The 14,159-nt window shown below is 43.5% G+C and overlaps 2 protein-coding genes across 4 annotated transcripts; one reads left to right on the top strand and one right to left on the bottom strand.

Annotated features, from left to right (window-relative positions):
• LOC110500486 (lipid transferase CIDEB) lies at nt 1–9,119 on the top strand. 2 transcript variants are annotated; one of them, XM_021577876.3, is made up of 6 exons: nt 1–408; nt 543–695; nt 4,459–4,582; nt 4,806–4,964; nt 8,141–8,331; nt 8,451–9,119. In XM_021577876.3, exons 2-6 carry the CDS (start codon nt 670–672, stop codon nt 8,584–8,586), a joined length of 636 nt encoding a protein of 211 aa, XP_021433551.2. In that variant the 5' UTR covers nt 1–408; nt 543–669; the 3' UTR covers nt 8,587–9,119. The 2 variants fall into 2 exon arrangements, with proteins under 2 accessions (XP_021433551.2, XP_021433549.2); XM_021577874.3 differs by having other exon boundaries at nt 314–695.
• On the bottom strand, nt 9,115–12,550 carry LOC110500484 (homeobox and leucine zipper protein Homez). Of its 2 annotated transcripts, XM_036957901.2 has the most exons (3): nt 12,335–12,550; nt 11,526–11,818; nt 9,115–11,338 (listed from the first exon to the last, which is right to left on the bottom strand). In XM_036957901.2, the coding sequence occupies exons 1-3, from the start codon at nt 12,345–12,347 to the stop codon at nt 10,034–10,036; spliced, it is 1,611 nt and encodes a 536-aa protein (XP_036813796.2). In that variant the 5' UTR covers nt 12,348–12,550; the 3' UTR covers nt 9,115–10,033. The 2 variants fall into 2 exon arrangements, with proteins under 2 accessions (XP_036813796.2, XP_021433548.3); XM_021577873.3 differs by lacking the exon at nt 12,335–12,550 and having other exon boundaries at nt 11,526–12,072.
• Between the last annotated feature and the right edge of the window lie 1,609 nt (nt 12,551–14,159).

Here is a 14,159-nt window from a genome sequence, read left to right as displayed (position 1 = left end):
AAACCGTGTGCTACCGAAAAAGGGATCCCACTGATTTCGCTATGGTTCCGGTGATTTCTTCGATTCCAAGTTGGTTTCAAACACCGATCTCTAGTTGATACCATACTTACGATGTAGGTAGGATTTTTGTTCATTGAACGGTATCTCGAAACACTGCTGCACTAAGATTTGATTGATATTATGGAGAAAAAAAACCGTTTATATGAACGCTGATTTTCATTGCTGACCAGCAGGTGTCCCTGATCTGCATTGTGTTAATCTCCGAGTAATGAACCGTTTCTCCGCTTTTCGGCACAGTTTGTTGAAGCCCCAAAGGCTTTAGGACGCCACCGTTTCACATTACTAGTGACGTATGCTCTTCATTAGTATTATCGTAACTTCACTGAAAGGGTAGAAAACTGCTGAAAGGTAAAACGTTTTACAAATATGGAATTGAATGCCATGGCACAGTATGATATATGGTCAATGTTATCATCTCTCTCACGCACCCACACAGAGAGACAACTTTGCCCTATGCGTCTGTATCTGATTCATCGTCATAGGTCACTCACGGCAAAGTCCATCCAAAAGAAATTGGTGAGTCAGACACGCAGAAATCGAGAGGCCACAGCACTGACACAACAACAGGAGGAAAAACATAAAAAGAGAGAGGAAGATAAAAAGTGGGATATGGAGACGACCTCATCACTAATAAAGTAAGTACAGTTGCTTCCTCCTAATTTACCCCATTTTGGGTTGCAACAGCTCATTCTCAGAGTATTTACGATAGAAAATATCTCTTTGGATTTTCACTTGTTCAATCAATTGTTATATTGAGATTCTGATTTGGTAAGCACGCTATTGTATAATACTATATCACTCACCGTTGGCTACTTGTTTAGGTGTGGGTTGTTGAAGGACCAGGGTAGGGATCATCAACTATAATGAACTAAAATATTTTTTATTTAACCAGTTAAACTAGTTGAGAACAAGTAATCATTTACAACTGCAACCTGGCCAAGATAAAGCAAATCAGTGCGACACAAACAGAGTTACACGTGGAATAAACAAGCGTAGTCAATAACACAATAGAAAAAAGAAAGTCTATATACAGTGTGTGCAAATGACGTGCCGCAGTGTTTCGAGATACCGTTCCGTTTTACGTTCCATGAACAAAAATATTAACACAACATGCAAAAATGTCAAAGATTTTACGGAGTTAAAGTTCATATGAGGAAATCAGTCAATTGAAAAATGTCAGGCCCTAATCTATGGATTTCACATGACTGGGAATACAGATTAATCTGTTGGTCAAAGATGCCTTACAATGCGCCTCAGGATCTCGTCACGTTATTTCTGTGTATTCAAATTGTTGCTTATATGCCTGCCCATGCCACAACCCCACCTCTATCGTGGGGCACTGTTCACAACGTTGACATCAGCAAACCGTTCACCCACATGTCTCCATACATGTAGTCTGTTGTTGTGAGACCAGTTGATAGTCATGTCAAATTCTCTAAAACAACATTGAAGGTGGCTTATGGTAGAGAACTGAACATTAAATTATCTGGCAACAGCTTTGGTGGACATTCCTACAGTCAGCATGCCAATTGCACGCTCCCTCAACTTGAGACATCTGTAGCATTGTGTTGTGACAAAACTGCACACATTTTAGAGTGGCCTTGCACCTGTGTAATGATCATGCTGTTTAATCAGCTTCTTGATATGCCACACCTGTCAGGTGGATGGCTTGGCAAAGGAGGAATGCTCACTAACAGGGATGTAAACAAATTTGTGCACAAAATTAGAGAGAAATAAGATTTTTGTGCATATGGAACATCTCTGGAATATTTTATTTAAGCTCATGCAACATGGGACCAACGGTTTACATGTTGCGTTTATATTTGTGTTCAGTGCAGATTCAGCCGTGGGCCAATTTGTTCGGTGCAGGTGGTTGGGGGGCCGGGACATAATACAAAATGTAGACTGCAAATTGAACCCAAGAAGCCTAAAGTTATATATTTGACTATAACATAATCATTTCAAACCTTGATTACATTTGGGAACATTGTCCTGCGTAGGATGCCGGCTTTCGGATGGGTTGTTAAAATGGGTGTGCCCTGACTGTCTGTGGTCATTCAAAATCCCATAGCTCTTGTAAGAGTAGGGTTTGTTCACCCCGTTTTAATGGTTAATTTCCCAACTTGGCCAAATTCCATCATGGCCACCTAATCATCCCCCTCATTCCTAATGGGCATATATCACTCCTCACCTCTCCACGTGATAGCTGATGTGTGGTGAGAGTTCTGGTACAAAAATAGTCGCCGTGCATCACTGAGGTTGGTGCTGCACATTGATGGAGGAGGAGGTGAGTTTCCCCCTACTATGTAAATACTTTTTAGTACCTCAGTTGATAGAAAAGTGCTATATAAATCCAATTAATTATTGTTATTTGTATGCAATCACATACAGTATGTCTCTCTCTTACGCAATACTTGGGAACAGATTTCCCAATTTAAAATCACTTGGAGCTGATTTCCTTGTGTTTTAACAGTTTTTATGGCCAACAACGAAAAAAATAAATAATTAAATATATATTTTTTTCTTTTTCGGGCCACCAGTTGGGGAACCCTGGCCTAGGGAGTTGGCAAAAAGGCACAGTGACAACAAACCACTGGAACATTTATATAATTGGGGCCTTCTAATTGGAGTTGGACTTATTTCCACACTTTGTCTCACAGACACTGTATTGTCTCTACTACCACATTCATAGACGCTAACTGCTGTAGCGCCTATTGACGATAGTGTGTTCTGATCGGGTTTAGCTAAATGCCCCAACGCTTGCTGTAAACATTATCACACATCACTTGTGGTACTGTTTTGGAGACATAAGGAAGTATCTATCATGTCAGCGAGAAGTGTTTTTAAAAAACCAAAAGTTTAAATTACTACACACCTTTTTTATAGGGTTAGTGCTCACAGCCATATCTCCATGTTACAGCGCTTGTGTAGTAGAAGTGTATTTTTTTTCTTCGGATGGAGGCACCCATAGCTGTATGGATCTGTGCAAAACTGCTACAGTTACTGCATATTTTATTTATTTGAATGGTTCTTTCTCGCTGATGAAAAAATGCAATAATCGCGATTAGCTCAAACTCTAGGAGGCATTCTGCCTTCTCCTTACAGGTTTAAGCGATTAGCTTCGCCCACGACTGGCTCGTGTGAACAATCCAGACGCTGTGTTTTAAAGTTTAGAAAATTCAATAATCATCGCTTGCGATACATACGGGCTTCGAAACATTCGAAACCCGTATGTATCGCAAGCGATGATTATTGAATTTTTCTAAACTTTAAAACACAGCGTCTGGATTGTTCACACGAGCCAGTCGTGGGCGAAGCTAATCGCTTAAACCTGTAAAGAGAAGGCAGAACGCCTCCTAGAGTTTTCGAGAGCTACACTACATGACCAAAAGTATGTGGACACCTGCTTGTGGAGCATCTCATTCTGAAATCATGGGCATTAATATGGAGTTGGTCCCCCCTTTGCTGCTATAAGAGCCTCCACTCTTCTGGGAAGGCTTTCCACTAGATGTTGGAAAATTGCTACGGGGACTTCCTTCCATTCAGCTACGAGCATTAGTGAGGTCGGGCCCTGATGTTGGGCGATTAGGCCTGGCTCGTAGCACTTCCACACCGATCTCGACAAACCATTTTTGTATGGACCTGCTTTGTGCCGGGGCATTGTCATGCTGAAACAGGAAAGGGCCTTCCCCAAACTGTTGCCACAAAATTGGAAGCACAGAATCTTCTAGAATTCCATTGTATGCTGTAGTGTTAAGATTTCCCTTCATTAGAACTAAGGGGCTTAGCCCGAACCATGAAAAACAGCCCAAGACCATTATTCCTCCTCCACCAAACTTTACAGTTGGCACTATGCATTGAGGCAGGTAGCGTCCTCCATGCATCCTCCGAACCCAGATTTGTCCGTCGGACTGCCAGATGGCGACGTGGTTCATCACTGGAAGAGAATGCGTTTCCACTGCTCCAAAGTACAATGGTGTCGAGCTTTACACCACTCCAGCCAACGCTTGGCATTGTGATCTTAGGCTTGTGTGTGGCTGCTCGGCCATTCTATTACTCTTACTATCTCTCAGTGAAATATTTGTAGACCAAATCAATCTTCCATAGAGCAGTACAAATGTATACACTTGTATCTATGGACTAGGTAGAAGTTGTCCCTAACCACTGATAGAGTCAGGTTGTACATTCCCTTCATGGTTCAGGTTAGGATTGGTGTGTGTGGTAATCTGATACAAGAATAGGGCAACTTCAAGCCTTCCCCGAGATCTGGTTGCGTGACAATGACCGTAGGTGTTGATAAAACCGCCTAAACAGATCTGGGACCAGGCAAGGCAAATTCTACATTAAGCTGGCTGTGTCTGGCCTTGTGAACATCTTCTTACTCCCCTTCCTCCACAGGTCTGTGACCAGGCGGGTGTGGTCGTCGGCCCCTGCCCATCAGAGACCATTCAGGGTGTGTTCACATGACAGGGGCACCAGGAAGGGCATCACAGCAGGAACCCTGGAGGAGCTGAGAGAGAGGGTGAGAGAGATGGACACGATGAATAAATAAATTAAAAAAGGGTTTCCTGTTGTTATAAGGCCATGAGTGACCATGTGACCTGAACAGGAAAAGCTCTGTACTGTAGTTGTATAAGGACAGGTCTGGGATCTGAAGCACTTGCCAGAGAAGAATGTATTTGTGCCTTCAAAATACACTGTGACTGTATGTCCTCTGACTATATCTACCTTTGTTGCTACCCCAGGTGTGCCAGGCCAAGATGCTGTGTTTGTCCAGTCTGGCTGTGGTGCTGGTGTGTGAGGAGGATGGGACAGTGGTGGACTCTGAAGACTTACTGATGTCTTTGCCAGACAACACAGTCCTCATGGCCCTGGAACCTGGACAGACATGGAAAACTCCTCCGGTAGGGGTGTCCTGATCTACACTACCGGTCAAAAGTTTTAGAACAACTACTCATTCAAGGGTTTTTCTTTATTTGTACTATTTTCTACATTGTAGAATAACAGTGAAGACATCAAAACTATGAAATAACACATGGAATCATGTAGTAACCAAAAAACGTGTTAAACAAATCAAAATATATTTTATGTTTGAGATTCTTCAAACAGCTACCCTTTTCCTTGATGACAGCTTTGCACACTCTTGGCATTCTCTCAACTAGCTTCACCTGGAATGCTTTTTCAACAGTCTTGAAGGAATTCCCACATATGCTGAGCACTTGTTGGCTGCTTTTCCTATACTATGCGGTCCGACTCATCCCAAACCATCTCAATTCAGTTGAGGTCGAGGGATTGTGGAGGTCACGTCATCCGATGCAGCACTCCATCACTCTCCTTCTAGGTCAAATAGTCCTTACACAGCCTAGAGGTGTGTTTTGGGTCATTGTCCTGTTGAAAAACAAATGATAGTCCCACTAAGCCCAAACCAGATGGGATGGCGTATCGCTGCATAATGCTGTGGCAGACATGCTGGTTAAGTGTGCCTTGAATTATAAATAAATCACAGACAATGTCACCAGCAAAGCACCCACACACCATCACACCTCCTCCTCCATGCTTCACGGTGGGAAATACACATGCGGAGATCATCCGTTCACCCACACCGTGTCCCACAAAGACATGGCGGTTGGAACAAAAAATCTCAAATTTGGACTCCAAACTAAAGGACCATTTTCCACCGGTCTAATGTCCATTGCCCATGTTTCTTGGCCCAAGTAAGTCTCTTCTTATTATTGGTGTCCTTTAGTAGTGGTTTCTATGCAGCAATTAGATCATGAAGGCCTGATTCACACAGTCTCCTTTGAACAGTTGATGTTGAGATGTATCTGTTACTTGAACTCTGAAGCATTTATTTGGGTTGCAATATCTGAGGCTGGTAACTCAAATGAATTTATCCTCTGCAGCAGAGGTAACTCTGGGTCTTCCATTCCTGTGGCGGTCCTCATGAGATCTAGTTTCATTATAGCGCTTGATTGTTTTTGTGACTGCACTTGAAGAAACTTTAAAAGTTCTTGACATATTCCCTATTGACTGACCTTCATGTCTTAAAGTAATGATGGACTGTCGTTCCCCTTTGCTTATTTGAGCTGTTCTTGCCATAATATGGACTTGGACTTTTACCAAATAGGACTATCTTCTGTATACCCCCCCTACCATGTCACAACACAACTGATTGGCGCCAATGCATTAAGAAGGAAATAAATTCCACAAATTAACTTTTAACAAGGCACACCTGTTAATTTAAATGCATTCCAGGCGAGTACCTCATGAAGCTGGTTGAGAGAATTCCAAAAGTGTGCAAAGTTGTCAAGGCAAAGTGTGGCTATTTGAAGAATCTCAAATATAAAATATATTTGGATTTGTTTAACTTTTTTTGGTTACTACATGATTCCATATGTGTTATATCGTAGTAATGTCTTCACTACTACTTTACAAAGTAGAACATCGTAAAAATGAAGGAAAACCCTTGAATGAGTAGGTGTCCTAAAACTTTTGACTGGTAGTATAGGTATCTCAACTTGAATGTGTTTTGTTAGCACAATATGTCCCATGTGTGCACACCCTTGTCAGATGATTAAAGAAAAGTAGGGTTCTGAGTTTTTCTCTCCCACATGACCCGATCAGGAAAATCTTAAAGGCCCAGAGTTTTTCCTGGTTAATAATGTATAATATATGCCATTTAGCAGATACTTTTATCCAAAGCGACTTAGTCATGCGTGCATACATTTTACCTATGGGTGGCCCCAGCGTGAAACAAACAGTAGCAGTGCATGGGTAAAATCACTGGGTAAGCCAAGCCAGAAAAAAGCCATATTACAACCCGCGTGTTGTGATAATTGCGTTGTTTGTTCTATAACCTGCTAGTTCATATGCCTCGCGACCGTGATATATAGGCCTAAGGCCTAGACAATACGAATACACAGTGGCAGAATAAATTAAACCACACCTTTTGTTTCATCACAAAACCGGAGAGCAACCTCTGTCTGGTGAAGTCCACAAAGCATATTACATGTAACAAACAGTTAGGTGACCTACTGTTTGACCTTGCATGGTCAAGCAAGTTTATGTTTCCAAAATGTTCAGACTACTAAATATCTATTGATTTAGAACCGTGGAGAGTTACCACCATTTCAATTTCAACATCATCGAATCATGCTTAGTCTAATACAGTGACAACTGTATTTAGTCCAATCAGCGTAACCGAAATATGTGGCTATCCATGGGTCTGATTTCTGTGTGTATGTATCTGTGTGTGCATTCGTGCAAGTAGAAAAAACATGGTCTATGTCATACAGTACACGCTTGTATTTTTTGTTTTCCTAAGCTACCTGGCTAAAATGCTTGCTGGCTAACCTAACTTCCTTTCATGGGCAATGTTAGCTATTTAACGTTAGACTTCTACATCTAGCTACATATTGAACTTACATCCTCTCAGGCCAGGGGCCCATTGTATACATTTATGGTTGGATCAGAATCGCCATTATAATCATTGGCCAGTACGGAGAATTTAGTAAAACCACAAGTCCAAATCCCTGTCTTCATCCATGGCTAATTTAAGGAAAGGGACAATTTTAGCTAGTTAGCTAGCCACTGGAGGACAACAACACAACGAGATGCAACAATTAAAGTTGTTTTTGTCAGTGACTTATTGCGCTCGATGTGATTGGAGTGAAGCCAAATCCAAACTGGCTTCCCAAAACATTTTTTTTTTTGTGTGCCAGGACCATTCACAGTTGAGTTCACTCGGTTTAGCTCAACGCTGATTGACTATTATTTTTTTTTTTTAAATATCAAGGGAGGCCAAACGCTAGCTGGCATCCCTTGCATTCAATGCTACGGGCGGCAACAATTTTATGCTCTTTTTGACCTGACAGCATCAGATAGATGGCCTACACATATAGAGACAGAGGGGCGCTGTGAGCTCTAAACCAACAATGCTACCGTCTCTTCTGAAGTAGGGTGCTGATCTTGGGTCAGCTTTGCATTTCCCCCACTAACCTGATCCTAGATCTGTACTTAGGGGAAACTTCACCCTGGAGCTTCTCTCCCTCTCACACCATATCCTATGCTAAACCTACAGGGTACAACGCTCTCTAAAGCCCAAGACCCCAACCAGCCGCGGACAGGAAAAGATATAGCCCGCGTGACCTTTGACCTGTACCGGCAGAACCCCAAGGATGTGTTTGGCTCCCTGAACGTGAAGGGTACCTTCTCAGGCCGGTACTCCATCAGCGCCGACTTCAAATATCTGGGGCCCAAGAAAGTCCTCAGGTGAGTAGAGTAGAGTAGAGTAGAGTGGAACGGGATGGGAGGAAGTCTTGTCCCTGGTGTAATGTGTCTGTAACAATGGTAATTTTTATAATACTCTCTCTTTCCCCCTTCTCTCTCAGAGAGGCCCTCCGCGTGGCCTCCACTCTCCTCCAGGCAGCAGGTCACATGTTGATCACCTCAGCTAATCTGATCAAGCGGCTCATCGAGGGAGCAGAGTTCTGGCAGCCCCAGAGGGCGGAGGTTGCAGAGTACTGAAACTGAGACAGTTGAGGCTGTAATTAAGGCTTTTGAGGCTATAATTGAGTATGTACAGGTCCAATCTTAACATGAGCTCAAGTTAGGACATGGCCCTATAAAGTATTGCTCTAGGATCAATGAAGAAGAGAAGAGATCCGATGTTTATTAAAGCTGAACACAACAACCACACTTGTAGTAATACCAATTGCTGCAGCGCAACGTTCCTATTTGTCTGTTGAATTTTAAATACTGTACCATGTGTATGATAGTGTGACGCAAGGTTGTGATGAAGCTATGTGTAGAAAGACAATTACTCAAATGGGTGTGTTGTAAAATAGGATGTATCTATTTCTATAATTCTTGGGAATTTCCCATGAAAGTAAGGAATTGAATTTAAAAAAAAGAGTAGGCATACATTTTTTTACTTTCTTTGTAGATTCTAATCACTCTCATCTTGTGTTCAATAAATGCTTTCAGTTGTTGCATTCAGACGGTCACCTGTCAACAAGGTAGAGGTTCATGATCCAAAATATAAAAGATACCCAATTGCAGAACAAGGAGAACAGTTATTTTTATTCACAAAAGGGAAGCAACCTGTTCACCACACAAAGAACCAGATACGACTCAACATACCAGCTCTGAGATTTTGATACTGCAGGCTACAGCGGAGTTAGTGAAATCAAAATAAATGATCTACTTTCTTACTACCAATAAGGCCACACCTTATGCTATGTCCCAATAATCTCTCTTCTCATAAAGTGTGCACTTGTTTACTTCCCTTAATGGACTCCCCCCTAGCCCATGTCTACATCAATCCAATGATTTTAACTTTATGGGGAGAAATGAATGCGCAAGTGCACACTTCAGGAGGAAGGAGAGATTATTGGGACGCACTCAAGGACATAGGTTGTCGCAGGTCTGGTAGTTTCCCTAATTCTTTACACTCTGAACATATCAAACAAGGAACATCAATGCAATGTCATAGAAACTTCCCAGCATAAAATTGTGATGGAGCTTGAAACATGAATTGCCATTTGAATGAATAACTGAACAGGAAGTGCCAGTTTCAATAGTGCTACAACTAAAGTAGACTAGAACATCATAAACATAACAACTTGTAACATAAAAACAGAATGCTGCCTCATTTGTGACAATTCCTAATATGTAGCCCTTTTCAGCACCCTCCAGGCCTCTCCAGCATTACAGCAGGGGTGTGACTCAAACTCAGCTTCCTTTTCCATCACTGCAGACAGGTGAGTTTCAGATTTCAAGTTTCAACAAATAAAATTTCACCTGTTAGGCCATGCTGGATCAGTGCTCCTAGAGGAGAGAGCACAAAGGAGAAGAAGCCCTTTTATACTATTGAGTACCCCAAGTCTGTCCCAGCGGTCACTCCAGCTTCACGCCATTCATAGGTCTCAAAGTCCCAGCTCCATCCTCCTCCCTGCCAGCCTCCCCATTAGCACTATGAGTCACGGTACGCAAAAGACCCGGAGGAGGACCCTGATGGACCGGTTTCCTCAGTCATCAACCAGTCCCTCTGCTGTTGCATCTGCTTCCCCCTAATCTGCGCCAGGACCTTCTGGTGCTCTTCCCCACTCATCCAGCGTTCCATGCCCTTCTTAACGTAGTAGCGGGTGTCTCCGAACCACTGGGTGAGAGCCTTCCGCGAGAGGCCTGTCTGCTGCTGCAGCTGCGTGTAGTCCCCTTTGGTGGGCCACTGGCAGGTGAGGAAGAAGTGTCTCAGGAGCTCCAGCTGGGCTATTGTCTTGTTCTTCGGCCACGGGCCCATTTTGAGAACTTGTTCTTCTCCGTCGTCATCGATGAATTTGGTGATCCCCACCGCTTTCCGCTCCTCCTTCAGTTCCTTCTTGACGTTCTTTGTCCATCTCTTAGCTCCAGCTCTGGCCGTTTTCTCTTTGTCTGCTGCTCCCGTCTTCTTCTTCTGTACGTCCGCTGGTTCTTTCTCTTTTTCCTTCACCTTCAAGTTTGACCTAATCTGGTGGGTGTTGTTAGCTGGGTTGCCATGGTCAGGGTTACCATTGCGGCTCCTGCTTAGGAAGTCGACATCATCTACTTGACAGACCCTTTTCTTCGCTGGTGATGGTCTGACCCTGCTGTCAGTTGGCGGTGGTGGTTGTGTCAGATGCTGAATAAGCTGTGTCTGTGACGACAGGAGGTCGTTGGGCTGTGACTGGCCGTTCTCTTCAGACCCTGGGTCGGCCTTGACGCGGTGGTGGAGCAAGAAACGCCGGTTGCAGAACCACTTGCGGATGTACTTCATGTGGAGCCTGGTGAGGGCCTGCAGACGCTGGAGCTCCTCCTTCGGAGGATTTGTGTTACGGCTGAAGCTCCGCCACAGCTCTGAGTGAAAATCCTGACAGTGGCTCTGGGGTTTGTCGGGGGCTTCGAGGGTTTGCCCTGTGGTTGTGGGGGGCGCCACTAAGCACAGAGGGAGTGGAGGAGAAGGGTGTTGCAGATTGGAGTTATTGGGTGCAACAACAAGGTGGTGTTTACGGCTTTTTCGAGGAACGGGTGAGGAGGACTCGAAGGACAGGCTGCTAAGCTGATTGGAGGTGGAGACAGGTGAATGTTCGATCCTGTTTCTCCCATCATCGTCCTTACTGAGGGGAGGCAATACCTTCTCCTCTTTCTCTTTTTTGTCCTTCGCCTGGTTTGGTCCGCACATCTTGCACCGTGCCATACAGATCTCTTCTGCATCCCAGCTGATCCCATAGCGGAGCCGCTGGACCATGAACCACACTCTGACCTAAGATAAGGACAGGATAAGATTGGTTGTTTTCACAAGAAATGTGCTGCTGACTCCTAATGACTAAAGGAAAGAAGCTGAGCAAGGACCATGTGTTGGTAGTTTGCCCATGCTATGTCGAAGTCAACTAGAAGTGGACAACCATGTATCAGGGCAAGAGGACTGGGGACTGTACAGGGGACTATACCTGGTCCAGATGCAGAGAGCAGCTCTGGGCGAGCGATGCCGTCTCCCCCAGGGTCGGGTATGGGAACACGTTGAAGGCCTCTATGAGATAAGTCACGCCGTCCAGTTCCTGGGTCTGGTCTGAGCACGCCCACAGGAGCTTCAGGTGCTCGGAGACCAGAGGCAGACACACCACGTGGTTCTGGTTGAGGCCGAAGGGAGCCGGAGCCAGATTGTAGGGGGATGCTGTGCCTGCCCTCCCCTGACTTTTGGGGGACATGATCCCTGTGCCCCCCTTGCTGCTGTCAGCGGGGCCTACGGGAGGGAAGGGAGTTTGGTTAGGGATGGAGGCTGGGTACCGTGGTTGTGGTATAGGGGTAGCTGATGTTAGGGCTGGAGCTAACTCACTCTTCTCTGTGAGCTTAGCAGCAGCAGCTGGATCTGGATGCTTGTCCAGCTCTGCTGTCCGCTTTGTTCTGGTCATCACAGCACTCTTATGGTAATGGATATATCATTTAAAAACTCCTACCTTTTTTGTATATTATTTTCATAATTTAAACAACAAAGTTGGCTAGCTAGTTTACTACTATAGTTAGAACTGCTTTGGACAAATTAGCTAGCTACAATTCCATCCAAGTGTTTTTGTCATTATCATGTATTCCGTGCATGTGTGCGTGTCATGCGTCAGCGCGCTACTGTTAACCAACAATGCTAGCTTGCTAGCTAACTATTTGCTAGCTACTATAGCTAACTGGGATTCATAGTTAGCTAACTAGCGCTACACATGACTGTTATCATCCCAACAACAAATATGTATCTAACAGTACTTACCAATAGATACCATTAAACGAACTCGCAGTATGGCTAGCTAACGTTAGTTTGCTGTGCTTCACTGTTGTTTCTCATAACATGGGCACCGTATCCATGACCACATAGCTAGCTAACTTTAAGCGTCAACCCTAGCTACATGCCACCGATTATTATTTTTGATTAAAGGATGGATGGATTCAGGTTTTACATGTAAACTCGCACTTTGTCTCCCCCTGTTGGCTATGTTGTACATCTAACATGAGTTCCATTCATTTATGCCCTGGATCTCTTTCTCCCGGTTTCCACTAGATACAGTGGTGGAAAAAGTACCCAATCTTCATACGAGTAAAAGTAAAGATACTGTACCTTAATAGAAAATGAATCACGTAAAAATGAAAGTCACACAGTAAAATACTAGTTGAGTAAAAGTTCAAAAGTATTTGGTTTTAAATGTCATTGCTAAAATATAACGTTACTTCAGTATCAAAAGTAAAAGTATGAATCATCCAATATTTCTTATATTATTTAAATTTATGGCTAGCCAGTGGCACACTCCAACACCCAGACATAATTTACAAACGAAGCACTTGTGTTTAGTGAGTCCGCCAGATCAGAGGCAGTATGGATGACCAGGGATGTTCTCTTGACAAGTGCTCGAATTTGAGCATTTTCCTGTCCTGCTAAGCATATGAAATGTAACGAGTACTTTTGGATGTCAGTGAACATTTATGGAGTAGAAAGTACATTATTTTCTTTAGGAATGTTGTGGAACAAAAGTAAAAGTTGTCAAAAATATAAATAGTAAAGTACAGAGACTTAAAAAACCGACTTAAACAATAACCCTTACCTAACTCTTACTTTAACCATTTAAAATGTCAACTTCAATGGTGTAGCTACTTCTCAAGAATTCAGGATGGCACTGACCAATTCCACAGCCACAAAGTCTAAATTTGGTACAAAAAGGTATAAAATATGTGTGTTATACATAAGGTTAGCAGTGTGGTTAGGATTAGGTTTAAAATACAATTTTAAGAAGATAAATTACAGAAATGGACAGGGTTTTAGACAATATTGGCCATATTTAAGTGGATCAAAACGACTGCAGGTCGACTGCTCTACAAAGCACCTTTCATCAAAACGACTCATTATTTGAAGATCGGTCAGTCACAATTTACCCATGATGCATTGCGGGTTTGAGCCTCTCGAACATGGCCTATGACTGTTTCTGTGTTAATGATACATTGGAGCTGAAGATTCGAATCACGCTCTTTACCACTACTTTACGCACATTTTGGTGGTCATCCAACCTCGAGTCCGTTCACATTTCCCACTGTCCACCGTGAATGATAATTCTTCAAGTTTTCACTTAGGGCCCTCAAAAGGCTAGGGCCGGCTTTGACTGCATGTGCTGGTATGGATGTGGGTACTCAGACCCGCAAGCCACTGAGGGCCCTCATGAAGACTACAGATTTTTTTGTGGCCCCCACCCCTATCCAAGTTGGCATCCCTGATTTAGCTCTTCTTGAGATGCTGTTGAGTTTTGGCCACATGAGAGAAGCATGTGCACAATCATCCTAAAACCTCCTAAGAAATTTGGTGGTGTTTTTTGTCTTCCAGTAATATTATACTATGCTATTACTACAGTATATTTGGGTATGTTATGTAGAATACTATCATTATGTGATCTTGCAGCCATCCCTAAATCAGGGATGCCAACTTGGGTGGGGGCCACAAAAAATCTGTAGTCTTCATGAGGGCCCTCAGTGGCTTGCGGGTCTGAGTACCCACATCCATACCAGCACATGCAGTCAAAGCCGGCCCTAGCCTTTTAGGCTTTGACCTAACT

This window comes from Oncorhynchus mykiss, chromosome 21 (genome assembly GCF_057628025.1).
Source record: "Oncorhynchus mykiss isolate SJ-2025 chromosome 21, ASM5762802v1, whole genome shotgun sequence".
In the NCBI taxonomy this organism is placed as follows: Eukaryota; Metazoa; Chordata; class Actinopteri; order Salmoniformes; family Salmonidae; genus Oncorhynchus; species Oncorhynchus mykiss.
Note: the sequence above shows the minus strand (reverse complement) of the source record. Positions and strands in the feature narration are given on the sequence as shown.

Coding starts and splice junctions, on each gene's coding strand:
- LOC110500484 (XM_021577873.3), bottom strand. CDS start 11,987: ATGACCAGAACAAAGCGGACAGCAGAGCTGGACAAGCATCCAGATCCA. Junction 11,339..11,525: donor GCTCTCTGCATCTGGACCAG/GTATAGTCCCCT, acceptor TCCTTATCTTAG/GTCAGAGTGTGGTTCATGGT.
- LOC110500486 (XM_021577874.3), top strand. CDS start 427: ATGGAATTGAATGCCATGGCACAGTATGATATATGGTCAATGTTATCA. Junction 4,965..8,140: donor AGACATGGAAAACTCCTCCG/GTAGGGGTGTCC, acceptor CTAAACCTACAG/GGTACAACGCTCTCTAAAGC. Junction 8,332..8,450: donor GGGCCCAAGAAAGTCCTCAG/GTGAGTAGAGTA, acceptor CTTCTCTCTCAG/AGAGGCCCTCCGCGTGGCCT.